The sequence below is a fragment of the Neofelis nebulosa genome, chromosome 9, assembly GCF_028018385.1.
Source record: "Neofelis nebulosa isolate mNeoNeb1 chromosome 9, mNeoNeb1.pri, whole genome shotgun sequence".
NCBI classification, from domain to species: Eukaryota; Metazoa; Chordata; class Mammalia; order Carnivora; family Felidae; genus Neofelis; species Neofelis nebulosa.
Genome location: NC_080790.1, coordinates 37421821 through 37448955, shown reverse-complemented (window position 1 = coordinate 37448955; position 27135 = coordinate 37421821). Strand labels below are relative to the sequence as shown.

Below are 27135 nucleotides of genomic sequence, written 5' to 3'. Positions count from 1 at the left end.
GGCAGAAGCTAGATTTCCTGTCTTAGGAGACTTTGTCAGACCATGAGTCCAAGCCATGCTGTCATTGACACTGGAGTGCTGCAGGGGTGCACCTGAGGAAGGATGGTCTTTGGGAGTACTGGAGGGGAAATGTCCACATTGACCTTGGTGTCCTCACAGAGGACATCCGCTGAGGCCACAGAGAAACATCTTGAGAATTTGCGAGCAACAAGGGAACACCCAGGAGGGAGAGCTGAGTGAATGCTTTCAGTGACTTGGTTTACAGATTGGATCATTAGCAGCAGGAGAAACTCTTTTATGGATTGTGCTGCTTGTGTTCCCTAAAAGATAGAGCCAGAGGCAAGGGTGATGAGTGCTGATGCTTCCCTCCAAGCTGGAGAGAATGAAGGGAAGGAGCAGGGAAGGCTAAGAAGTCCTGCATGGATGCTGCTTCACAACGGGCTGCCTACACATCAGTAGTCTGCTTGGCAGGTGGCCCACTCAGCCACAGACATGTCTTGACAGGTGATGCAGAGAAACCATTCCTTACAGTTGTTTGAGGGAGAGGAAAAGGGAATTTATTTGTGTGGCTCCTTCCTGCCTCGTTCCTACTGACCAATTTGCCTTGATCAAAATCTGATCCCTGTATCAGGCCAGGGAAGTCTGGGGATATTTTGTTTTCAAGTAAATGACTACAGTGAAAGGCAGACCTCCTCAAACTTCTAAGAGAGTCTCTGTCTGAGTCCATTTGGGCTGCCATAACCAAAATACCATAAACTGCCTGGCTTTACAAACAGCAAACATTTATTTCTCACAGTTCTGGAGTCTGGGATGTCTGAGATCAGGGCACTGGTAGATTGAGTGTCTGGTGACACCTGCTGTCTGTTTCATTGATAGCTGTCTTTTACTGTGACTTCGCTTGGTGGGTGGCAGGAGACAGGGAGTTCTGTGAAGTCTCATAAAAAAGCACACTGGGGTGCCTTTTTTCAGCTCAGGTCATGATCTCATGGTTTGTGAGTTTGAGCCCCGCGTCAGGCTCTGTGCTGACAGCTCAGAGTCTGGAGCCTGCTTTGGATTCTGTGTCTCCCTCTCTCTCTCTCTCCCTCCCCCACTTGTGCTCTCTTTCTCAAAAATAAATAAACATTAAAAAAAATTAAAAAAAAAAGTACACTAATCCCATTCATGAGGGCTCCATCCTTATGATCTAGGCACCTCCTAAAGGTCTCATTTCCTAATGCCATCACATGGGGCATTAGGTTTGAACGTACGAATTTTGGCAGGACAAACATTCAGTCCTCAGTAGCCGCTTTCCTGTTGGAGTGAAGGCTTCTGAGAAAAGGCATTTGAGCCAAACCCTGAAGGCTAACATTCTAAATAAAAAGACGAGATACCAGACCACGAAGTGCAAAGTGTGTTTGGGGAAACCCTAGTGTACATAAAGTTTCAGCCAACTTTACATTTCTGGATAAAGAACTTGAACTATTTTTTAGGCAATAGGACGCCTATCAATACTTTTAACCTAGAGATATCATGCAATGGGAGATCAGAGCTCAAGAAAGTTTTCTAGTTTCTGTAAGTGTGGTATTGTACAGTTGAATCCACACGGGGGGCGGGGGTATAAAAACTAGGGTTCTTAATCTGGGTCTATGAATCGCATAGAAGTGTCTGTGAAGCTCAGAAATTGCACGCTACGTTTTTGTCGGGGCCTCCATAGCGTTCATCAACTTTTTAAAGGGTCCAGACCCCAAAAAGTTAAAGTGAACTGGCAAAGAGAGAAAATCCGCATGTCCCTCCCTTTCTGCCCCAAGCCTGGAGTACAATACCTCCCATTTGGGGGTCTGGAGATTGGAGTGAAACTGGCCAGAATATTTCCTAATTCAGAGTTAAGAGCAGTTCAAGCTTCTAATGACATAACCTGGAGAAGATCTGGACGCCAGGAGGGGGCCCATCACGGTACAGGTTCCGGCAAAGGCGCCGAGGGTTTCGACACCTTCGCCGCGCTCCCAAGAGAGGTTGAAAAACACAACTCCTTTCTTCCTGCAACTGCGCAGGCGCTAGGACCAAAGTCCCGCCGCGCGTCTCCCGCGACGCCCCACCCGCCCCGCCCCTGCGCGAGGCAGGACGGGAAAGCAAAGATGGAAGCGTCCATTTGAACATCTCGCCTGAGTGGCTTCCCTGCACGCCTGCTTGTCGTTCGCAGTCGCGTCCGTAGCTGCTGCCCATTCTTCCTCCGGAATAGGGGAGGGAGAGGGAATGAGAAGTGGCAGCGGCCGAGGAGTCACCGTGACCGACCCCACCGCTGCCCTCGGGCCCCCTCGGCCCCCGCGCCTCCGGGGAGCAGCCGGGGCTCGCCGCGCCTGACGCGTCCCGAGTTACACAGGTGCGGGCTCGGGCCCGCAGCGTCCGGTGATTCACCACATGTCTTACGACCTCGCACCCGCCCCGAGGTTGACCTGCATCCGGTGACCGGAGGGCTGGGAGTCCAGGGGCAGGCCCTAGGCGCCCGTTTGCGCCAAGGGGTCCTCGGCCTGCGGGCTGGGCTTTCCGGGGTGCACCTCCCCGCTCCACTCCTCGTTGACTTCCTTCCTGAGCTGGACGCGGTGTCCCATGTGGGCCTCAGCTTCTCTACGGCTCCTTGCTTCTCGGACAGAATTTTCTGAGGCCCAGGGGCTTAGCTTTTTGGTTTCACCTAACCCTAAGGAGGCCGAGGAAGCGTTGCCTTTTTGCGGAGACTCTACCCGAGATGCGTTTCCTGTGCATTTGGGTCTCCTCTTAAGGCAGTTTTGTGGTTACCTTTGGCAGGGTAGTTTTTGTTCCTAGTAACCAATGTTCATATCTTGATTTATCTTATTAATGTAACATAGTACTTGTATTTGTAGCTTTCTTTGTTGCTCTAATGAGTAAACGTAAAAATTTGGGGTACTTTAAAAGTATTAAAGATGTTCTAATCGTACAAAAAGATATTGTACTGTTAAATTAATTCTGTAATAATGTAATTTTCTTGAAGATTTGATAGAATAACATTTTGAAATTGCACAACTGAAGTTGGACAAAGTCACAAGGTTAATGCTGGCCATCCTGTTGACTAGGAAATAGGAAGACCAGCTGAGTTTTGTTGTTTTCTTGTAAGTTTTGTAAGGCACGCTATTAGTTATGTCCTAAGTTCAAGTGTTCTCAATTCTGAATTTCAGCAGGAGGAAATAAGTGCCACGATTGTGACATACAGTTATCTAAGGAATGTTGATTCACAGCAAAATAGCTTTGCAACTCTGCTGCATAGAAACTACAGAGGCTTTGAGATAGTGCAGCAATGAAAACTACTGATGCCAAAAAAACCTCAGATGAGAAATCTGTGTCAAATTTAATTGCATTCTTAATTGTGAGTGTTTTTCAGACGCTAAAGGTTATCTGTAGTGGTTTTCAGACGCTAAAGGTTATCTATATGTTTGTTCTGATTTCTGTGCTCAAGGATTGCAGTTTAAATGTGATGCTGCAAAACCTATTTCTAATGTAGGTGTTGTCTCAGAGACAGAACTGGCATCCACCAGATATACCACCTTATAGAATATTGGAATTTTATTAGTTGTCAATTACTGTATGTAGCAGTGTTTTGGAGGTAAAGGAGCGTTTTTCCATCTAGAGCTCATCTACGTCTTTGCAGTAATGAGCTGTACTGTAATAGATTGTGTTAATTAAAAGCTAGCACTCTTAAATTTGCTATAAGCATGACTTTTTCATGGCCAGGGTTATTCATGCCTTGGTTCTGGTTTCACCAAAAATTGGAATTGGTTGTAGTTATATGTTTAAGTGAATTGGCATGTCAAAACTGCTGATGACATTCGATTTGATAGTTTGTTAGGTCTTTTGTGGACTGGTCTGCTAAAAGCCGTATTTCAACTTCTGATGAGTTAGAGGTAACGTGTTTTTGTTTGTTTCATTCCAATATGCCAGTGATCCTTTAGGTATGCCTTTCATGGAATCTGGAACGCCCTTTGATATTATGATTACACGTACATCTATATGATAGGATTAATGACTCTTTTGTTTACTTTTATGATCTTTATATTCTGGTTTTGACTCTAGAAACTGACCAGAATGTGTTTGAATTCATGCAGAAATAATGTTGATATTTGGAACCCATGTCGAACTTCTATGAAGAAAGGGCAACAATGATTGCAGCCGGGGATTTGCAGGAATTTGTTCCTTTTGGTCGAGACCACTGCAAGCACCACCCTAATGCTTTGAACCTTCAGCTTCGCCAGCTGCAGCCAGCCTCTGAGTTATGGTCTTCTGATGGTGCTGCTGGCTTGGTGGGATCCCTTCAGGAGGTTACAATCCACGAGAAACAGAAGGTTCCATTAAGTTTCCCATTATATTTTTGAAATTAGAGTGATGTGATCTATTTATAATTTAAGGTTACTCAGATGCAGCTGAGGAATGTAATGCTACTTGGGGGGTAGAGATTCAGATTTGGTAATTACAGTAAAAGCTAGAATAATTACATTATTGTATTATGGTGTCATAGCTGTTTAGACACGTATAACTCATGATTTCATAATGGAAGTCAAATTCAGTAGTATGGTTATGGTCTATTTTGTTTTTATTTTTTATAAAGTTTATTTATTTATTTTGGGTGAGTGTGCCTGCCAGTGGGGTGGGGGTGGGGGTGGGGGTGGCAGAGGAGAGGGAGAGAAAGAGAGAGAGAGAGAGAGAAAGAATCCCAAGTGGAAATCCTGTGCTGTGCGGAGCCTGATGCTCAATGCAGGGCTCGAACTCACAAACCATGAGATCATGACCTGAGCTGAAATCAAGAGTTGGATGCTCAACCGACTGAGCCACCAGGCTTGATTATGGTCTATTTTGAACCTCTTTCTCTTAGCTTAGTATGTGCAGACCAGATTTCATGTTATTTGATGAGTAGATGGTAGAGTTAGAAATGGTCCCTGCCACAAAAGACCTGGGTGTTTCTTCTTTTTTTTAAATTAAATTAAATTAAATTAAATTAAATTAAATTAAATTAAATTAAATTAAATTTGAGAGAGAGTGAGCGAGAGAGTGTGCACTTGGGGAGAGGGGCAGAGGGAGAGTGGGAGAGAATCTTAAGCAGGCTCCATGTTCAGTGTGGAGCCTGACACGGGGCTAGATCCCATGACCCTGGGATCACAACCTGAGGCGAAATCCAGGGTTGGACGCTCAACTCACTGAGCCACCCAGGCACCCCAAAACCTGAACGTTTCTAGAGGAGGAAACAAATGCCATACAAATAGATAGTGTAGTAATTCTTAAATAGGGGAGTGAGATACAAGTGTGTGTCAGAAAATCAGTCTTTCCTGCCTTCCATTTCCTTATCCCTTTGGCATAACAAAATCTCAGGGAGGGGAGGCTTATGTAGTTAGAAATCTAAACCTTTCTCGCTCCCATTCATTTTGATGGGTAGGACAAGGGGAAGAAGGTGAGTGTATATGTTGTTGTGAAACTGGGAAATAAGCATTGTGTATAAACTCCACCAGTGATTCCCACGTGTACTTCACTGCTCCCTTGCATCACCCCCGTATATGCTTAATATACCTTTTTTGTGTCCTGAGTATGTCGGTTTCATTTTTGGATCTATAGATAAGGTATAAGGTTTGTTGATAAGGTGTAATATTTTTGGCAGAATAATATATTAGTATAAGGCAGTTAATAGAATTTTTGAGTAAATTCTTATTCATAAAATCCTGTAAGATTTACACACCCACTATGTTAATCGGTGGCATCAAACCTTCTAAGAGCTGGGTTTGGATTGTGTCTTACTCCAGAGAGAGAGTAAGAGACTTATATTTGGATGACCGTTTGATTTAATGTCTTGTCCCATACAATTGAGAAAGTACTTTATTAACCTGTCTTACATGTATTAATTTTTAAGGAAAGCTGGCAGTTAAGGAAAGGTGTCAGCGAAATTGGAGAAGAAGTGGATTATGATGAGGAACTCTACGTGGCTGGAAATATGGTGATCTGGAGCAAAGGAAGTAAAAGCCAGGCATTAGCTGTTTATAAAGCATTTACAGTTGACAGTCCTGTTCAGCAGGTGAGTTGATTTGAATTTTAGCATTTGGTTGATTACTTAACACTTAAATACAACAAACTTTTGTATTAAAATGTAACAGAAATGATGGGGTGCCTGGGTGGCTCAGTCGGTTAAGCGTCCAACTTCAGCTTAGGTCATGATCTCACGGTTCGTGAGTTCGAGCCCCACGTTGGGCTCTGTGCTGACAGCCCAGAGCCTGGAACCTGCTTCATGTTCTATGTCTCCCTCTCTCTCTGCCCCTCCCCTGCTCATGCTGTCTCTCTCTGTCTCTCAAAAATAAATAAACATTAAAAAAAAATTTTTTTTTAATTTAACAGAAATGATAAAAACATATAACGATCCCAGCAACTGGATGTATATTTTAACATGTAGTGAAGATGATAGGAAAATAAAATTTCATTTGTTTTCTATATCATCACCTTTTTTATGCTATCTTTTGTCGGTTTAAGGATAATCTTTAAACATTGTCCTTGATTAATTTGATTTATTGTAAGTAAAAACTTATAAGACATTCAGGGTACAAAAATATTTTAACACATGATCACTATGATTGCAGAATATCGAATAAAAAAGATTGGGTTCATAGTAATACTAAAAGAGTAAGGGAAAGGAAATCCCTAGTTTGCTATCATTGTAGTTGGCTATTAAAACTAATTCTATTCTGAAATTGGTAATTAAAAGGAAAGAATTAAACATTTGCCCTGCCTTTTTGGAAGACATGCAATTCATCTCCAATTAATGAAGGAAAACCCATATTTATAGTAGACCAGTGAATAAATAAGGGAGTGGTAGAATTAGAAAATCCCCATTTTTTTAAAATAAGAATTTATTTAATTTGTTTTTTAATTTATATCCAAGTTAGTTAGCATATAGTGGAACAATGATTTCAGGAGTAGATTCCTTAATGCCTTAAGATGTTTTCTTTTTTTTTTTTTTTAAACAATTTTTTTAATGTTTATTTTTGACAGAGAAAGAGAGACAGAGCATGAGTGGGGGAGGGGCAGAGAGAGAGGGAGACACAGAATCTGAAGCAGGCTCCAGGCTGTCAGCACAGAGCCCGACGTGGGGCTCGAACTCACAAACTGTGAGATCATGACCTGGGCCGAAGTCGGACGCTCAACCAACTGAGCCATACAGGCACCCCAACCTTAAGACGTTTTCTAGTCCTTACCCTCAAAGATGGTTTTCAGAGGTAGGTAAAGATAGAGAAGGCTTACTTATCAATATGGGAAGGAAATAAATGGAAAAAAAAAAACCTGAATATATTCCTGGACAGAATCAAGATTCAAAATGAGTTTGACAGACTTGGATATAGACTAAAACGAATGAAATAAGGCTTAGATATGGTTAGGATTAATAGAAAGGTCGGAAGCTGAATCAGAGATTGTTATAGCTGTAGAGATCCTGTTTTGAATTCAAAGAATTAATTGAATTAATTCAAATTGGAGAAGATGGCCTTTAATAGTTTCTCACATAGAAATTCTCTGAAAAAGTTTCAGTTGACTGCATGTCGCTATGAACTGTGGCCTTTGCTGGACAGACATAAAAGCAGCAAACAAATCCATTGATATTGGCTGGCCTGATCACACTTGGAACATGGGTCTACTCTTTTTTTTCTTTTCTTTTAATTGACATCCCAATTAGTTAGCATATAGTGCAACAATGATTTCGGGAGTAGATTCCTTAATGCCCCTTACCCATTTAGCCCATCCCCCTTCCCACACCTCCTCCAGTAACCCTCTGTTTGTTCTCCATATTTAAGAGTCTCTTCTGTTTTGTCCCCCTCCCTGTTTTTATATTATTTTTGTTTCCCTTCCCTTATGTTCATCTGTTTTGTCTCTTAAAGTCCTCATATGAAGGAAGTCATATGATATTTGTCTTTCTCTGACTAATTTCGTTTAGCATATTACCCTCCAGTTCCATCCACGTAGTTGCAAATCATTCTTTTTGATTGCCAAGTAATACTCCGTTGTATGTATATATATGTATATATATATATATATATATATACACACACACCACCTCTTCTTTATCCATTCATCCGAAAATCACCATTTTTTAGCATCCAAGGTAATAACTGATTCAGACAAAGATTGTAAATGGACACTAACACTTTTGGGTAAAAGGATGACCATGGCACCAAAGTGTTGCCCTCTGGATTGTTTGTAATGTGGAGGGACACTGTGTCTCTACTTTGGAGGTATCTGTTATTCTCCACCTCAACCAGATTGATTGACTTTATCATCAATGATAGTGGGACAAAGGAGTGATATGCGCCTCCAGCTGTAATGCAGCACGAGGTATGGTGATGTCAACCTACTACCTTTTCTTCTCAAATACTTAACTTGAATATCTAGACCTAATTTTCAATTATAGGAAATAATGGGGACTAGAGGATCAATTTGTAAACTATCATGAGATGAGAAGTGGGTTGGAGGTGTACATGAAACAAGAATGGCCAAAGATTGGTAATTATTGAAGCTGGCTGATGGGACTTATGTTACTCTGTTTACTTGATATATGTTTAAAATTTCCCATAATAGAAAATTTAAAGAAAAAACACCATGAGAAAACAATTGGGGGCACAGTCTAGATTCTGGTCTCTTTAGAAAGTCAGGGAGAAAGAAAAGAAGGTGGAGACCTGTCTAGATTAAAAGGAGACTAAAGGGGCATCGCCAAATGCAATATTTTTTGAAACTTGTTAAGTGAACTTTGAATCCTGGTTCTAGAAAATGAGCTAAAAAAGACAGTTTCGGGAAAATTTGAAAATTTGAAAAAGTTGCAAATGGAATGGATATTAAGTGATGTTCAAAAATCATTTTTTTCTTAGGCAGGATAATGGTTTTGTGGCTATATAGGAAACCATGTTTATTTATAGGAAGTGCATGATGAAGTGTTTAGGGGTAAAGTGTCATGATGTGTAATTCAAATAGTGTCCCCTCAATCCCACGTGAACGCAAATGTATGTATATAAACAGATGTGGCAAACTATTAGTAACTTAGATTTAGGTGAGACAGGTGTTCAGTGTAAAGAGAGTGATGGAAAAACATGACTTTGTCTAAGTTCAGAATGGCTGTATGCAGGGTGTGGCTATGGGTAGATGCTGGCAGGTATTGGATAGATCCGAACTTACACTCGTATGTGAACCAAGGAATTTGTATTTTAAACTGTATGCAGAAGGCAGCTTATCCCCTACGTTGCAAATGGAAAGTACATGATCAGTTTTGTATTTTGAGAAGTGATTAGTTTGGTGGGAGCATATAGGACTGACTGGAGAGACTGTTGCCTGGAATACTGTTTGGTGGTGGTTCAGGCGAAAGAGATCGGCGCCTGAAGACAATGGGGAGATGGAGGCGAGAGACAAGGCTGAGGGAAATAGGTAGAGAGGGGCAAGCGACTTCTTAGATATTAGGGGTAAAGGAGACTGAAGTATCTAGTTTTACAGCCTGGGAGGGTAGAGTTTCATAAGAGGAAGTTGAGACTGAGGTGCAGTGCAGACTTTGGACATTTCAGATTGGAGTGCAGCTCTGGTGCCTGCTTTTCTCTGAACTTGTATTTGCTAAAATGTCATTAAAAACCCCTACAACTCAACAACAGCAGAGCAAGCAGTCCAATTAAAAAATGGGCACAGGACTTAAGTAGACATTTCTCTAAAGATCTACAAATGGCCAATAAGCGCATGAAAAGACACTCAACATCATTAGTTATCAGGCAAATGCAAATCAAAACCACGGTGAGATACCACTTCACACCTACTAGGATGATGATTATTAAAAAAAAAACAAAGATAACAGGTGTTGGTGAGGATGTTGAGAAATTGGAACGCTGTGCATTGCTGGTGGGAATGGAAAGTAACCACTGTGGAAAACAGTTTGGTGGTTCCTCCAAAAGGTAAATATAGGATTACCATATGATCTAGGAATTCCACTTGTAGGTATATCCTCAAAAGAGTTGAAAGCCGGGAGGGGCGCCTGGGTGGCTCAGTTGTTTGTCTGACTCTTGATTCGGTTCAGGTCATCTCGTGGTTCATGGGTTCGAGCCCTGTGTTGGATTCTGTGCTGACAGTGAAGACCCTGCTTGGGATATTCATTCTCTCTCTCTCAAAATAAATAAGTAAACTAAAAAGAATTGAAAGCAGGGACTCAGACCAGTACTTGTATACCAGTATTCATGGCAGTGCCCTTTACAGTAGCCGGAAGGTAGAACCAGTCCAGGTTTCCAAACATAGATGAATGGATAAGCAATGTGTGCTGTATACATACAGAGGATTATTATTCAGCCTCAAAAAATGCAGGAAATTCTGATACTACAACATGGCAAAACATCGAAAGTATGGTAAGGTAGACACAAAAGGACAAGTCCTGTGTGATTCCAGTTTCATGAGGCTCTTAGAAGAGGCAAATTCATAGAGACAGAAAGTAGTATAAAGGTTACTAGGGGCAGGGAGGAAGGAGAAATGGGGAGTCAGTGTTTAATGGGTACAGTTTCTGATTGGGGTGATGAGAAAGTTCCAGAAGTAGATAGTGATGAGGTTGTACAACATTGTGAATGTGTTTAATGCCACTGAATTTGTACACTTACAGATGGTTAAAGTGGTAAATTTATATCTTACTACAATTACAAAAATGTACAAAATGCCGTTAAACAATTTCAATAAGTGATTGTTAAGCATGCTAGTTGAAGTCTAATGGCTTTTCCTAGTTTGAATTTTACAAGTGGGGCCTTTAAGGAAAATGTTAATTTTTCTAAAGATTTTTTCTTTTTTTTCTTTTTTCTTTTTTTTTTTTTAACGTTTATTATTTATTCTTGAGAGAGAGACAGAATGAGAGTGGGCAGGGGCGGAGAGAGGGAGACACAGAATCTGAAGTAGGCTCGTCTCTGAACTGTCGGCACAGAGCCTGACACAGGGCTTGAACCCACAAGCATGAGATCATGCCTGAGCTGAAGTCGGACGCATAACCAACTGAGCCACCCAGGCGCCCCTAAAGATTTTTTCTAAAGTGAGTCTAGGACAGTCTAAGAATGATGAGATCATTATGTAAGTCTGGAGATTATAAAATAGCTTGGCAATTTTGAACTCTTATGATAACCTTTTAGCTTTGTATAGTAAGCTTTACTAATGTAATCACCTATAATAGAGGGTGGGCCATGATTTGAATTGACTTTTGCTGCAGGGCTTCTGTCCAGTAGGTTTTTGGATTTTCGTCTTCCCTTCTCTTTTCCTAAAACTTATTTGCAAACATAGTTTGTCTTTCCTTATAATATTTATCATTAAGTCTAATTTTATCATCTTTTTTGTTTCCGTGGTGTATTATATTGAGCTGATGAGGAGGGACAGGTATGATGTAGGTGTCATTGCTATTAGTCAGATGCCATTAGTGAATAGGTTATCATTTAGATACAGTTTTCTCAGGTAAGCATTTTGTTTTGATTTTAGGCATTGTGGTGTGACTTCATCATATCACAGGATAAATCTGAGAAGGCCTACGGTAAGTTTCTTTTTGAAATTTCATTTCATCTTACTCTAAATGTTTCTCTGCTTGTTTTTTTTTGTTGCTGTTGTTCAAAATATGTAGTCACTAATAATAGTGGTTCAACCTATGCATTTTTATATGGTACATTAAAGAATTTGTGCTGTTGGGAATTGGCAGTTTCTGATTGTTGGGATTTTTTTTTAATGAATAAATCTTGTTGTACCCTTTTTTTTCAGGTAGTGATGAAGTAGAAAAATGCATATGTATATTGCAAAGCTCATGTATTAACATGCATAGCATAGAAGGAAAGGATTATATAGCTTCTTTACCTTTCCAGGTAAGTTGAGTGTTTCACTGTTTTTGTATTTTGTTGGAGAATATTCTTGAATTAATTGGTTGTAGAAGTATTGCTGTTCTTATATCTTGTAGTAATCAAGAATGTTATTTTTATTAATTTAAAGTAACCAAATTTTAATAGCTTTAATATACTATTTTTCCATCCTTTGCACGAAAAATAAATTATTTAATGAAGTAAATTGAATTACGGGTTTTTTCTCCTGAGAGATTTTTTTCAGTTTAAATTTTAAAAAGAAATCATTTTGGAATATTAAAGCACATAAGCAATAGTAGTCTTTTTCCTGTTTCTCATCATCTTTTTCATACCTAGTGCTATTGTTAAAATTTTATCACATTGTCATTTTGGTACTAGTATTAGCCAGTGGCAGGGATTTCTGACTGAGCTCTTGCTTAGATTTGATTTTGTCTTGGACTTAAAAAAAAAAAAATATATATATATATATATATATGTGTGTGTGTGCGTGTGTGTGTGTGTGTACACATATATATGTACACATATATACGTATACACACATATGTATAGTTAATGATCATGTTTGGAAAAGCTTTTATTAAATTGGAAGAAAATCTAATGCTCTATAGTTTCTTAAGCACATGTTATGAAGAGTAGTTTCTTTTACTTCTGTTTTTTCCTATCCTTTTACCTGATAGGTTGCAAATGTTTGGCCCACCAAATATGGGTTGTTGTTTGAACGAAGCAGTTCTACACATGAGTTACCTCCAGGTCCACCCAGGTATTCAGCTTACTCAGTTCAGTATATTATTGTTCAGGCTTTTTTGATGTTTTGAGGTAAAATTTTTCACCTAAAAGTTTGGGATGATGATAATTTCCATGACCTCTACTTCTGACTTGGCACTGAATTATTTCTGCTTCCTCCCATCCACCTCACCCCATAGTAAAATTAAACAACCACATACTGTAGATAAAAAGACTCAGTTCTTAGCGCTGTCATTTTTTCATTGTGTTACTTTGGGCACACAAAGTAACTTAGCTTTAGTTCCTTACCTGTTACAGAAGTACGATCATTTACTCTTAGGATTGATGCAAGATTAAACGAGCTAATGTATGTAATCTTTGAAATAGGACTTAGTACATATTAGGTGTGCAGTAAATGGTAGGTGCTTATCAGTAACATCTTTACCTTGTCTCCCTAATAAATTTTGAGCTTACTGAAGGGCATGAGCATACAGTACCTGTCATAGCCTGGTACAAGTAGTGGACACTTGCATGTATGTTTGTATGTATGTATTTTTAAATGTGTATTTTTGAGAGAGAGATGGACAGAGGATCTGAAGTAAGCTCTGTGCTAACAGCTTTAATCCTTACGGTGCAGAGCCTGACATGGGGCTTGAACCCACCAACTGTGAGATGATTATGAACTGAGCGGAAGTCGGACGCTTACCTGACTGAGCCACCCAGGCCCCCCCCCAACCCTTTTTTAAAAGTTTATTGACAGTTTTTAAAAAATTGCTTAAAGATTTTAATCTTGCTGTGTTTAGATAGAAGGTCTGTTTTTTTTTTCTCTTCTTAAAAGTCACTCCTTAAAACAATGCCACCTTTTATTTACTTGAAGTTTTCCTTCCCTTTTTGTTTTGTTTGTACTTCTTTGTAAATTGGTATAAGACACTAAATTTCTTTCTTAGTTGTCAAAGACACACTGCCACTAAGAGAGGTTAAAAAAAAAAAAAAAGAGCGCCTTATGCTTATTCATTACTCTGTTCTGTAATGTGATGACTGTTGTTTGGAGATATTCCCTGGGCTGTACTGATTTCCATGAGAGAGAGAGAGAGAGAGAGAGAGAGAGAGAGAAAGGGAGGGAGGGAGGGAGTGTGTGTGTTTGTGTGTGTGTGTGTGTGTGTGTGTGTGTATGTGTGTGTGTATGCCCAGAATTACCATGTATAAGAGGAGGGATTTCTAGGAATGAAATAGAAGATACTGGGAAAAGTTTAGAGGGTTGCTTTTTGAGGCAACAGGTTTCTAGTTGCTTGTGGAATCTGGAGAAGGTACTTTTTTGCAGGCAAAGTGTAAAATTTGCATACAAATGGAATCATTTTGTGTTGGTGATTGATTTATATCTGTTTATTACTAGAGAACCTTTACCCACTATGTTCAGCATGCTGCATCCACTAGATGAAATAACTCCACTTGTTTGTAAATCTGGAAGTAAGTGTATTTTTATAAGTTCTTTCATATAAGCTTTTTTTTTGAGTTTGGGGGATAGGAAATTGAAGGAACTTTATATGAAAATTGGGCTTGTTTTATAGAAATAATATAGTTTAAACATTTTTATTATGAAATTTATACTAAAGCAAGATCTTCTTGAATACCATGTTTTAACAGTTATTCTTTTATTAAAAATAGGACCTGTATGGGGCACGTGAGTGGCTCAGTTGGTTAAGCGTCTGACTTTGGCACAGGTCATGATCTCATGTTTGTGGGTTCGAGCCTCGTGTTGGGCTCTGTGCTGACAGTTCAGAGCCTGGAGCCTGTTTCAGATTCTGTGTCTCCCTTTCTTTCTGACCCTCCCCCATTCGTGCTCTCTCTCTGTCTCAAAAATAAATAAACGTTAAGAAAAAAAATAGGACCTGTAATCAATCAGGAATATTGATATACTTGCTAACCTACCTGTAGATGGCTCTGGACTCTGTTCCTCAGTAATTAATAAGTAAATAAATAATACTTTGATAAACTTAAGTTTTTTGTTGTTGTTGAGGAAAAAATTGTAGTTTCTTCAGCCTGTATGTACTGTATAATTTTAGTGATTCACTTTCTCTGTGCATAATGAAATAATTTGCTGAGATGCAGAACTTTTAATACTTCTTACAGGTATTTCTAGATGCTTATTTTAATAATTTAAATGTGACCAAGTGTGATAAGTAATTGTAAATAATGAGGACTTGAAAACTGAAAAAATGTTTATATAGGTATATTAAAAAAATTTTTTTTAAACATTTTTCATTTTCGAGAGACAGAGAGAGCACAAGCAGGGGAGGGGCAGAGAGAGAGGAAGGCACAAATCTGAAGGAGGCTCCAGGCTCTGAGCTGTCAGCACGGAGCCTGACATGGGCCTCGAACTCACGAGCCGTGAGATCATGACCTGAGCTGAAGTCAATGCTTAACTGACTGAGCCACTCAGGCACCCCAAAATATTTATATTTTTTGACCAATTTGGGACTTTATCCAAAGCACACAATATGAAATTTCATTGAAGTTTTAATCTTTTGTATCAGGGCTTGGCAGACTACAACACATGGGCTAAATCCAGCCAATAGCTTGTTTTTGTAAGGCTTATGTTTTTATGTTTTTAAAGTTTTTATGTTTTTATGTTTTTGAAGGGTTGTAGAAGAAAACATACAGAAATCAGTATGGGTCCACAAAGCCTAAGCTATTTATTCTCTGTTTTTTGTTTTTTTTGTTTTTTTTTTACAGAAAAGCATGTTAGTAATTCTATATTATATTGGTAACAGTTACAACCTAAATAAATATGTTAGAGCCTGTGACTGAATGGTGTGAAGCCATTATTGATCATATTCTTGAATAATATTTAATGATATCAGGAATTACTCATAATGTTAAATAGAATATAAAACTGAATACAGTATGATTCTAATTTTGTAAAAGCATAAAAAGTTGTTACATATATAGGAGAAAACACTAGGAGGAATACTCCCTAATATGTTAATAGTAGATATTTTGAGATGGTGAAATATGAGTGATTTTATTCATTTCTTTATGAAATACTTCTTATTTTTATAAAATAATTATTTAAAACTTAAAAAATATTTTGAGAGGGAAGTGTTGAGGAAGCTGGGTAATAAGGTTATAGAAATCAATTCAGGCTACTATAGAAGTAAAAGCTAAACTCACTAGGAAAAACTTATTTTGCATATATACTCAGTGTGTGTGTGTGTATATATATATATATATATATTTTTTTTTTTTTTTTTGCATATATACTCAGTAAATAGTAGTGTACTGTTCAACTCTGTTAGAATAGTTATTATAAAGGACAGATTTCATACAGAAGAACAGTAAAGCAGTGAAACTTGGCAGAATATTTGATTGCAATTTTCAAATCAGTCAGCTGTTGAGTAGTCACAGACCTTCTACCTGTGGCTGATTTAATGGTGAGTAGGCACAAAATTTCATCATTGGATTGCATGTATGTGGAATTGAAACTGGTAACACTCTTATCTTTAATGTATTTTGAGGGAGTTGATACCCAAAGTGAATTTATTAAAAATTCAGGGTGGTTATATAATTATATATAATTATATACAAAACATATAATTATATGTAATAAATACATATAAATATATATTATATGTAAAATACATATAATTATAATCATGGATTTTGTGTCTTAATTGGCTTGGTTTCTCTTTAGGAGTTGCATGAAGTTTCTTCATAAAGAACTGTCTTATGAAATTCATTGGTCATTTCTGTTTTATCTTTAAGGTCTTTTTGGCTCATCAAGAGTGCAATATGTTGTAGATCATGCCATGAAAATTGTTTTTCTCAACACTGACCCTTCCATTATAATGACCTATGACACTGTTCAAAGTTTGCATTCTGTGTGGGCTCTCCGGAGAGTCAAAACAGAGGTAAGGATAGAGGCAAGTCACTTGTTAATATGAAAGGATTTTAACACTGAGAACTTTCACATGTATTTGGAAGAATCATTTGTGAAATGGATTGAGCTTCTTAGGAAAAAAAAATATTGTGTCTTTAATAACTGGCTTCTACCCTGAATTCTCACCAGGAAATAACCCTTTTGATCTAATTATTGCCTTTTTTTTCCCCCCCTTCTCATCATTTTGACTTAAGGAAGAGAATGTTGTCTTAAAGTTCTCTGAACAGGGGGGAACCCCACAGAATGTGGCCACTAGTAGCTCCCTCACAGCACACCTCAGAAGCCTCTCCAAAGGAGATTCCCCCGTGGCTTCACCTTTCCAGAATTACTCCTCCATTCACAGTCAGAGTCGCTCGACCTCCTCACCCAGTCTCCACTCTCGTTCACCTTCTATTTCCAACATGGCAGCTCTAAGGTGGGAATTAAGTGTGGAAGTGTTTCCTTGTTTTAAACAAGATATCCCAAGAAAGAGATACTTTCTTCTCAAACTTTCTCTTAATGTTTTGAAGGATTTAAAATTTCTGTTGACAACTCTTGGGGTATTTTTTAGGGGAAATAGCTATTATCCCAGTTGTTTTACTTTTGCTAAGACATCTAGGTCTCCTGGCAGTTTTATAAAAGAAGTCCTATTTAGAAGCTGCCTGTTGTCATCAGATTGGTTGCCTCATTTCTTCCACTGAGTGACAGCAATTTGATGAATATTAGTTGCAAATAAATATATGTGTGTATTTTTTTGGTCTTAATTTGCATCAGCATTTTTGTTTTTGTTAATATCTATCTGGTAATAGAGGGGCATAGTTTTGTTGGTATGTACATGTCTGAATATATAGGAATGTAGTTTGGACCTTTTTTGAATAATATAAACAGTTCATTTTCTAAGACAGAAAATGAACTCAAGCTTCAGTTTTTAAAAGGATGAATTCTAACAAGAATTTTAAATCTTTAGAATATGTTAATGTGAACCATTTAATTATTCCCTTAAAAAAATGTTTTTCTGACTGGGATTAAGCCATGAATGCACTCGGTACATAGTTTTGGAAAGTATGATTGGAAAGTGTGTTCTGTCAGCCTGCCTTATTAACTGTGATGCCCTCTCTCTGTTTATTTTGCAGTCGTGCTCATTCTCCTGCCTTAGGAGTGCACTCTTTTTCAGGGGTGCAGAGGTTCAACCTTTCAAGCCATAATCAGTCTCCAAAGAGACATAGTATTTCTCATTCTCCGAATAGTAATTCTAATGGCTCCTTCCTTGCACCAGAAACAGAGCCAATTGTTCCTGAACTTTGTATTGACCATTTATGGACAGAAACGATTACTAATATAAGGTTTGGAGTATATATTTTTATATCCAAAGAAAAATGTTGATATAAGTCTTAGAAATTACTTGGTATTTTGCCTGAAGTTTCCTTTTAATTTTTTAATATAATCAGTTGTTAATATTTATAAAAATACAGAGATAAATGTTAAGGCTACATCGGTTCCAATAGAGGATATTAGTGATATTAAAATGATTATAAAAATATTCTTTTATCATTTCCTATTTCTTCCTTAGTAGTAATAATCTCTCAGATTTGAGGTGTTTGATGTTTTAGAGAGATTAATGATGTTTCTGTAGATTAAGAAACCTGGGATTTTATAGCACTTTTTTTTTAAAGTTTTCTCTTTATGTTGGTTGAGTGTCAGCTGTTGTTTTTGGGAAACACAACTCAGACCTCTGTTCTGTGTGGTCTCCTTTTATGTTCTCTTTGATTATTTATTAATTCAGCCCACTCCAGTGTGTGTGCTACTGGCTGTGGGTTCACAGGCAAATTGGTCACTGTCCCTGTTCAAAAAGAGACAGCTAAAGGATGGTGACACAGAGGCAAGTGCCTACTCTTTGGTAGGGCTTTGGGAAGATGAATAGGTATTTGCCGGGTGGGAAAGGGAAGAAGGGCACATAGGCAGGGGGATCAGAAGTTCAGAAGTATGAGTGTGTGGTATGTGTAAATACTCTCGCTTTGCTTGTGTAGGAAGGAAGGGCAAGTGCTGAGAAAGGGGCGGCTTGAGAGAGAGAGATTACCCTTTACAGATGGTCTATTTAATGAGGGCTGTTAAGGAGGTGCTTTGTGTGTGGGTCATAAACTCAGGGGAAAGAGCAGAGCAATAAATGTGGAAGGAAGTTGTTGGCTTATAAGTGATGACTGAGGCAAGGAGGTGGGTTGGAAGTTAAGGAGTGTGTGGAAGTTGGGTTCCTGGAGGGCCTGTGGATGAGCTTGCAGTTGCAGAGGTTCTGGAAGCTGGCATCATGCAGTAATCCTGTGCACATGTGTATAGGCCTCTTCCTAAGGAGAAGGTTTAAATACTCAGTATATGCTCATAAGGGGTCTCAGACTTCCAAATAGTTGATCAGGTGGTATAGAGTCAGAGGGCTAGGGACTGAAATGTTGGAAACTTAAGTTTTTGGAAGTGAAAAGAGAAAAGAGACAAAACCGCTACAGAGAGACAAAGTGGGAGAGCGCCGGTGGGAGAAGCAGCAGAGTTGTCACGGGAAATAAGAAGAGAGAGCCTTTCAGAAAGAAAGCTGCCAGTACTGTCAGGTGCTGGTGAGGTGTGGCACTAAGAGATGAGCTCAGAGAGGAGGTACCTGGATGGCAGAGAGTTCACTGGTGACCTTGGCCAGAGCCCTTGGAGAGGGATTGTGGAGTGGAATGCAGTGGGAGAAGTAAATATGGACTGGGGGAGTGAACGTTGACATACAGATTATTTTAAGGATTGCCTTTGAATGGGGATGAGGAAGCAAAAGAGGGAGTGTCAGGGTCAAGGGAGAATTTTGTTGTTGCTGAATTACATTAGAGAAAATTAGTCTTCGTGACTAAATGCATATCCCTAAAATGTAAGGACATCTTACCTAACCACAGTGCCATTTTTATACCCAGCCAATTAACAGTAAGTCCTTTATATGATTTAATATTCAGTCCATCCTCATGTTTCAAGATTTTTATCTTAATGTGAAAGAGTAGGCTGTAAGGAATATATCCAAAGTAGGGAAAGCATTAAAAAAATACAGGAGAGAGGAAATGATGAATGGAACGAGGAACCAAAAAGGAGCACAAGTGGAGAGATTAGGCTTTGGGGGGGGGGGTATTGGAGGGAGGTGGGCAGGTAGAGATGAAAGATGGGGATGGTTATCAGATACATAGGGCAGGAGATTGGGCTCAAGCCTTACAGCCGCATCTTCTCTGTGAAACAGAAGGCAAATGCATTTTCTTAGGGGTTAGGGAATGGGTATAGCTGGAGAAAGGTAAGGCTGTGAATACAATGTTGAAGTAGCTTCTCTGTTTTTGTTTCTTACAAATAAAAATTTGCTACATTTAAAAATCATTGTCTTTAAATATCTATTGGCAAATTGAAAATATTGCAGATCCTTATTTTACAGAATTATGGTTTTCTGTACCACTCCAGAAAGAAATCATTGGGAATTAGAGGTATGGTTTTAAAAAGAGGGATGAAGTAGAGCCTAATCTGAGAGGAAGAAAGGATAGATAGGAGAGGTCATGTTATAAGAAGTCTGACCCCTTATACCTTACAAGGGATAGGAATTCAAGTTTGCATTGCTTAGCAGTAGATAACTTTAATAATATGGAATTAAAAAGGTCACTGATAATGATTAAATTTATTATAATTTATTCCCCAAAAAGGCTGTGGAATGGACTCAGAATCAGAGAGCTGAAAAGAATCCTAGAGATCATGAGGTTCTAATCTTAGAAGTGTTTTTTGGGTCTTCACTGTAACTGCTTGGCCCAAGTGGTTTTAAGATTTCTTGCAGAATATTTTCATTAATAGTTACCATGGTAGATTTTGGAACCAGCGTTGACAGTCACTTTATTACCATATCTACTACAGAGAGAAAAATTCACAGGCCTCAAAAGTGTTTATTACGTCTGACCTATGTGGGCAGAAGTTCTTGTGCTTTTTAGTGGAGTCCGAGCTCCAGTTACGGTAAGTGCGTAGATTTCCCATTGATTCTGTGTAAGTAAACTTAGGGCTGCTTTTTCTTCTTTTCTTTTTTTTTGACTTAAGTAGCTTCACGGAAATATTTTACATACCAAAAGAATTAACATGTTTTAAGTGTACAGTTCAGTGATTTTTAGTAAACGTACAGGGCTAACGTAGCCATCACTGTAATCCAGTTTTATAACATTTCTGTCCCCTTAAAAATATCCCTTGTGTTTGATTTGCAGTCTGCTCACTCCCAACCTCAAATAACCACTTTATAGGCTTTCTGTCTAGTAGATCTGCCTTTTCTGGAGATTTTATAGAATCATACAAAATGTATTTTTTTTGTGGCTGACTTTTTTCACTTAGCATAATGATTTTTAGGATCTACCATGTTGTAACATGTATGAGTTCTTTATTCCTCTTGCTGTGTAGTAGTCCTTTGTGTAGATACACCACATTATGTTTATCCATTCATTGGTTGATGGACATTTGGTTTGTTTCCACTTTTTGACCATTGTGAATTATGCCCCGATGAACGTTGGAGCAGAAATCTTTGTGTGGACATCTATGATTTCTTTTTTCTTGAAAAAGGAGTGAAATTGTTGGGTTGAATAGTAAATTCATGTTAACTTTTTAAGATACTGCCAAACTGCTTTCCAAATAGGCTGTGCCCTTTTGTATTCCCACCGACAATCTATAAGAGTCCCAGTCTCTTTATTGTGGACAACATCAGATATTGTCAGTCTCTTTGTAGCCATTCTAGTGGGTGTGAGTGTTTTTAATTTGTATTTCCCTAATGACTTATGATGTTGAGCATTTCTCATGTGCTTATTAGCCATTCATTTATCTTCTTAGGTAAAATGTGTATTCAGATCTTTTGTCCACTTATTTACCTTTTTATTTTGAAATAATTATAAAACATAGGCAGTTGTAAAATAGTAGGGGGGATCCTGCATACCCTGCACTCTATTCGCCAAAGGTAACCTCTTCTATAACTATAGTACGATATCAAAACAAGGAAATTGACATTAGTACAATCCGCAGACCTTATTGTAAACCTTGTCAGTTTTACATGTACTCATTTGTGTGTGTTTGTATGATTCCATGAAGTTTTCCCACATGTTGGTTTGTGCAAACACCATAGTGAAAATACAGAGCTTTTTTATTACTTTAAAGATGTCCCTCATGCTGCTCTTTTATAGTCCCATACAACATACCCACCCACCCCCGTCCCTGACCCCTGGTGACCACTAATCTGTTCTCCACCTCTATAATTTTGTCATTTGAAAATGTTACATAAATGGAATCATACAATATGTAACCATTAGAAATTGGCTTTTTCCAGTCATTAGAATACCTTTGAGCTTGGTACAGCTTATTGCACATATCAGTAGTTTGTTTCTCTTTTTATTTTAATATTTAGCTGTGTAAAGTTTCAAGAGAGTAATGATAAAACTCAGCTCATCTTTGGCTCCATCACCAACATACACGCGAAGGATGCAGCTCCAGTGGAGGTAAATGCAGGCACATTTCTTGAGAAGTTGAAAATCTTTATGTTTTATAATTGCCCAGATTGGAAAATAAAATTTTTGTCTTTTTTTTTTTGTTGTTTTTTTGCAGAAGATAGATACCATGCTGGTCCTTGAAGGCAGCGGAAACCTGGTGCTGTACACAGGAGTGGTTCGGGTAAGTAATATAGCATTTCATCCTTTTGTACGACAACCTCCTTGGTTATTATTTTGTAATGTTAATTTGTTTAATTTTAATATGAGTTACCCCCTGGCTGTAGGATTTGGCAGAAGATTTTTCTAAGAGTTGAAAACATGGTCTCCCGTTTAGGTTGGTTCCAGTTTGGAGGCCTGGGACTCACTGCCATTAGATGGATTGGTGCTATGAACCTGGCACAGATGGGGAACCTTTAATGAGTATAGATGGATTATTAAAAAAAAAAGTTAACCTGAAGTTTTATAAAGGATGTAGTTCTGAGGAGCGCCTGGGTAGCTCATTCGGTTAAGCGTCCGACTTCAGCTCAGGTCATGATCTTGCAGTCAGTGAGTTCGAGCCCTGAATCGGGCCCTGTGCTGACAGCTCGGAGCCTGAAGCCCGCTTCGGATTCTGTGTTTCCCTCTCTCTCTGCCCGTCCCCTGCTCATGCTCTGTCTCTCTCACTCTCAAAAATGAATAAATGTTATAAGAGACTCTTAAAAACTGAGAACAAACTAAGGGTTGATGGGGGGTGGGACGGAGGGGAGGGTGGGTGATGGGTATTGAGGAGGGCACCTTTTGGGATGAGCACTGGGTGTTGTATGGAAACCAGTTTGACAATAAATTTCATATATTGAAAGAAAAAAAAATGAATAAATGTTAAAAGAATGTAGTTTTGAAACTGATGTATGGGTAGCTTTGTTAAGTCTCAAAGTTTTTGTAAAGTTTCATTAAATGTATAATATGTTGGCCATATATATATTTTTTAACAGTTGTGACATTTACATACAGAATAATATAAATTTCACAAATTTAAATTATGAAATTTAAATACGTGTATATAATTTGAAGAATAATGAAGTGACCCTTCATGTAACCACTACCGGGTTAAGAACTAGAATGGTGCCAGTATCTTTATAGTCTGCAGGGTGTTCCCTGCCTCCCTCTGGACAGACACCATCCTGGCTTTTGTAATAAATCAGTTCCTTATTTTTATTAACTAGGTTTTTTGCAATTATCTACATGCCACTAAGGAGTAAGTTGTTTAGTTTTCCTTAAATTGGTATTTTTATATAAAGGAAATCATACCATATATGACTTCATTCTTTTGTTCAACATTATTATAATTTTTAGGTTTATCTATGTCAATGTGTAGCTGTTTACTCATTCACTGTTACATAGTAGTCCTTTGGTTTTACCAAAACTTTTACCATTTTACCGGCACTAGTATTTGTGTTACTTTGGTTGTTTCCTCTAATAATACTTTAAAAAAAATTCTTACACACATCTCTTAACCTTCTGAGTCTATGCGTATTCATCTTGGCCATGTGGTGCCAAATTGTCATCCAAGGCTTAAGTTGTACCGGTTGTACTGGTCTACAACGTCTCCCTTTGCTCCTTGCCTCCAGTGGTGTGTGAGTGTTCTGAACGCTGCTTTACATTCTTGTGAATCTGTAGTTCTGTTTGTATTTTTTCTTCTTCTTTTTTTAAATTTGTCTCCAAATTTGTGCCTTGTTACAGCTGGTTAGAATGGAAGTCTAGGTACCCTTCTTGGCCATTGTTGATGGGGTTGAGAGGTGGGGCACAGTTTTTCCCATGGTGTTTGTCTGGTGTTTCCCATGGTGTTACAGCTGGTTAGAATGGAAGTCTAGGTACCCTTCTTGGCCATTGTTGACGGGGTTGAGAGGTGGGGCACAGTTTTTCCCATGGTGTTTGTCTAAAAGTTTTTGATCTTGTTAGGCTACTTCTTTCCTGATTCTTGGGCCAGGGAGAGCAGTATTTCTGGGGCCTGTATTTTTTTCTTTTGTCAGTTGTCTTTTTTTTATTTATTTATTTATTTAAAAAATTTTTTTTTTAATGTTTTTTATTTATTTTTGGGACAGAGAGAGACAGAGCATGAACGGGGGAGGGGCAGAGAGAGAGGGAGACACAGAATCGGAAACAGGCTCCAGGCTCCGAGCCATCAGCCCAGAGCCTGACGCGGGGCTCGAACTCACGGACCGCGAGATCGTGACCTGGCTGAAGTCGGACGCTTAACCGACTGCGCCACCCAGGCGCCCCTTTTGTCAGTTGTCTTAATGAGATTGTGGTCAGCACCAACTTCTCTGCTACCCAGAGGACAGCCTGAGAACTGAATGGTGTTACAGATCGGTGTTTAGTTATCACATCTTTTACGGTGTCATTGTTGGCCAGTTTCACACATGGCTCACTCAGAGGCCTGCACAGGATTTCATACACATATTTAAGAAATCCTTTTCTCTGATTCTTTCCTTTCCATTTTTCCTCACTTCCTAGTTGGGACAGAGAGGAGTTACTGCCGTGTTATTGCAGGGTGGGGATGGAACATAGTGCCTCACCCACAATTTCTGTGGATGATGGAAGGGGAGAGGTATGCTGCCTTATTATTGTAGAATAAGGATGAAAGCCAGTGCTCCTCCCCCTTCATAGCTTTTGCACACCTTGGGGAGGTGCAGAAGGGCTGCCTCTTGGCAGTGAAAGCAGCACTCTGTCCACAGTCTCGGCCCCTACAGTGCCTGATGAGGAGGGGAGGAGATACCACCTAGTTATGCAGGGCAGCCATGCAAGATAGGCTTGGCTCACTGTCCCTATGCTGGGGGAGGGACGCCACCTGCAGAGGGAACAGTAGAACTCTGCTCTTAGTCTCCAGACCACAGCTGCTGATAAGGAGGAGCCTGAGGGCCATGGTTTTTTTTCCTAGTGTTTTCCTGGAGTGGGGCAGGCATGGTGAAGATGTTTCTGTCTTGCTTGGTCACTGTTTTCTTGACACTTTGTCTAAAAAGAGCAAGGTTTACCTGGGGCCTCTTGGTTTGCACCTGTGGCCATTTCTGGGTTGCAGGCCCCTTGAGAGCTTAAGACCTGCTTATGGAAAGAGTGAAAAAAACAAAAATGCCTAGGGAATCATCCTAGGTTTTTCCTGTTTCTTTGGCCCCTAGCCAATGTATTCCATTGTATTAACAATTTTGTGCAGATTCTGTTGTAACTACTGGGAGGAATAGCATGGAACGTGCTTACTCCGTATTTTCATTAACGTGAGGTCTCTTATAACATTTGAAAAGTTTTCTTAAAAATGTTTGTTTATTTTAAGAGAGAGAGAGCGTGAGCAGGGGAGGGGCAGAGAGGGAGAGAGAGTGAGAATCCCAAGCAGGCTCTGCACTGTCAGCTTGGAGCCCAAAGTGGGGCTCAAACCCACAAACCATGAGATCATGACCTGAGCCAAAATCAAGAGCTGTAGGCTCAACTGACTGAGCCACCCAGGCGTGCCCCCCCCCCCCCCCCCCCCCGCCCCGACCCCATAGCTTTTTAAAAACTTTATATATACTGGTTCTCTCATTTTGGTTTTTAATCCTGAAGATTTTGCTTGGGTGACGTTTATAATTTTATTAGCTTTTGAGTAGTATATTGACATATATGGATATTGTTAGAATTTCACTTAAATTCTGCATATTTCCTTTGAGGCTTGTTGGGAATTTTCAGCCTGTGTGGATGTGAATTTCTGTTGTGTTTTTCCTGAGAACCCCATGGATAGCTAAGATAAAGTTTTTTGAAGAAGAAATACTTGAGAGTTTATGAAGGAAGGCACATTATGAGCTCGAGAGCACAGTTTGGATTATGTTGGATTTAATTTCTGGAGCAACACTCAGCCCACTTTTTTAGCCCCTTGAAAGTAATTGATGTCCATTCTCTGCCTGGAGATGTAGTTAACAAGATTACTGCTTATAGTCTCTGAAAGCTTACTGTCCCTGCTGTCTCTACCACCAATATGGTAGGGAAATGCATAGTATATGGAATTTTGTACAACGTTGTGACTATATTAGCATTCATCTTCCTTCCTGCCAGAAGGAAGTCATCAGTAGTGAAGAGAAGGAATCAGACCAAGAGAAATGATACCAAGATATTTGTAGTTGGATGGTGGAATTTAATACATTACTAAAATTTTAATTCTTTTTGTTTTTTAGTCACGTTTGGTGTGTAAAATTTGGTATGTCAAAAGAAATATATGCTTGTGTGCCATAACAGTTTGTTTAAGGGTATGATACCTTAAAGCCAGTATTTTTGTCCACATCTTTTCATTGCTTACAGGTGGGAAAGGTTTTCATTCCGGGGCTGCCAGCTCCTTCCCTGACAATGTCTAACACAATGCCTCGGCCTAGCACTCCACTTGACAGTGTCAGTACTCCTAAGCCTCTCAGTAAACTACTTGGATCCTTGGATGAGGTAAGTAATGAACTAGGTATCGTCAAAAATTAATAGTGTTTTACTTTATTTTATTATTTTTAATTTATTTTTAATGTTTTTATTAATTTTCAAGAGACAGGGAGTGAGCAGGGGAGGAGCAGAGAGAGGTAGACACAGAGTCCGAAGCAGGCTCCAGGCTCTGAGCTGTCAGCACAGATCAAACTCGCGAATCGCCAGATCATGAACGGAGCTGATGTCAGATGCTTAACTGACTGAGCTGTCGAGGCGCCCCCCCCCAAATTAAGGAAGGGGCGCCTTCCTTAAGGAAGTTTGGTCAGGGGTGCCTGGGTGGCTCAGTCGGTTAAGTGTCCAACTTTGGCTCGGGTCATGATCTCACAGTCTGTGAGTTTGAGCCCAGTGTCGGGCTCTGTACTGACAGCTCAGAGCCTGGAGCCTGCTTCAGATTTTATGTCTCCCCCTGTCTCTGCCCCTCCCCCACTCATGCTCTGTCTCGCTGTCTCTCAAAACTAAATAAATGTTTATTTATTTTTAATTTTTTTTATTATATGAAATTTATTGTCAAATTAGTTTCCATACAACACCCAGTGCTCATCCCAACAGATGCCCTCTTCAGTGCCCATCACCCACTCTCCCCTCCCTCCCACCCCCCATCAACCCTCAGTTTGTTCTCAGTTTTTAAGAGTCTCTTATGCTTTGGCTCTCTTCCACTCTAACCTCTTTTTTTTTT

General features: G+C 39.2%; 2 protein-coding genes across 5 annotated transcripts in view; one reads left to right on the top strand and one right to left on the bottom strand.

Moving 5' to 3' along the window:
• The window catches only part of MERTK (MER proto-oncogene, tyrosine kinase), a 152111-nt gene extending 150098 nt beyond the window's left edge, over positions 1–2013 (bottom strand). The window contains exon 1 of the mRNA XM_058683287.1: positions 1895–2013. Coding sequence (XP_058539270.1) covers positions 1895–1928 — 34 coding nt within the window. The 5' untranslated portion in view covers positions 1929–2013. The remainder of the gene's footprint in view (positions 1–1894) is intronic.
• Positions 2014–2097: 84 nt separating this feature from the next.
• The window catches only part of ANAPC1 (anaphase promoting complex subunit 1), a 94993-nt gene continuing 69955 nt past the window's right edge, over positions 2098–27135 (top strand). For 2 of the 4 annotated variants that reach the window (XM_058683280.1, XM_058683277.1), the window contains exons 1-14: positions 2098–2359; positions 4095–4331; positions 5885–6046; positions 11485–11536; positions 11758–11858; positions 12530–12612; positions 13969–14042; positions 16338–16483; positions 16707–16927; positions 17625–17834; positions 20392–20487; positions 21911–22001; positions 22108–22173; positions 26292–26426. In XM_058683280.1, the coding sequence (XP_058539263.1) occupies positions 4119–4331; positions 5885–6046; positions 11485–11536; positions 11758–11858; positions 12530–12612; positions 13969–14042; positions 16338–16483; positions 16707–16927; positions 17625–17834; positions 20392–20487; positions 21911–22001; positions 22108–22173; positions 26292–26426 (1650 nt within the window). In that variant the 5' untranslated portion in view covers positions 2098–2359; positions 4095–4118. Of the gene's footprint in view, positions 2360–2431; positions 2783–2986; positions 3105–4094; positions 4332–5884; positions 6047–11484; positions 11537–11757; positions 11859–12529; positions 12613–13968; positions 14043–16337; positions 16484–16706; positions 16928–17624; positions 17835–20391; positions 20488–21910; positions 22002–22107; positions 22174–26291; positions 26427–27135 lie in introns of those variants that run through there. The other 2 variants (XM_058683279.1, XM_058683278.1) reach the window with 2 other exon arrangements.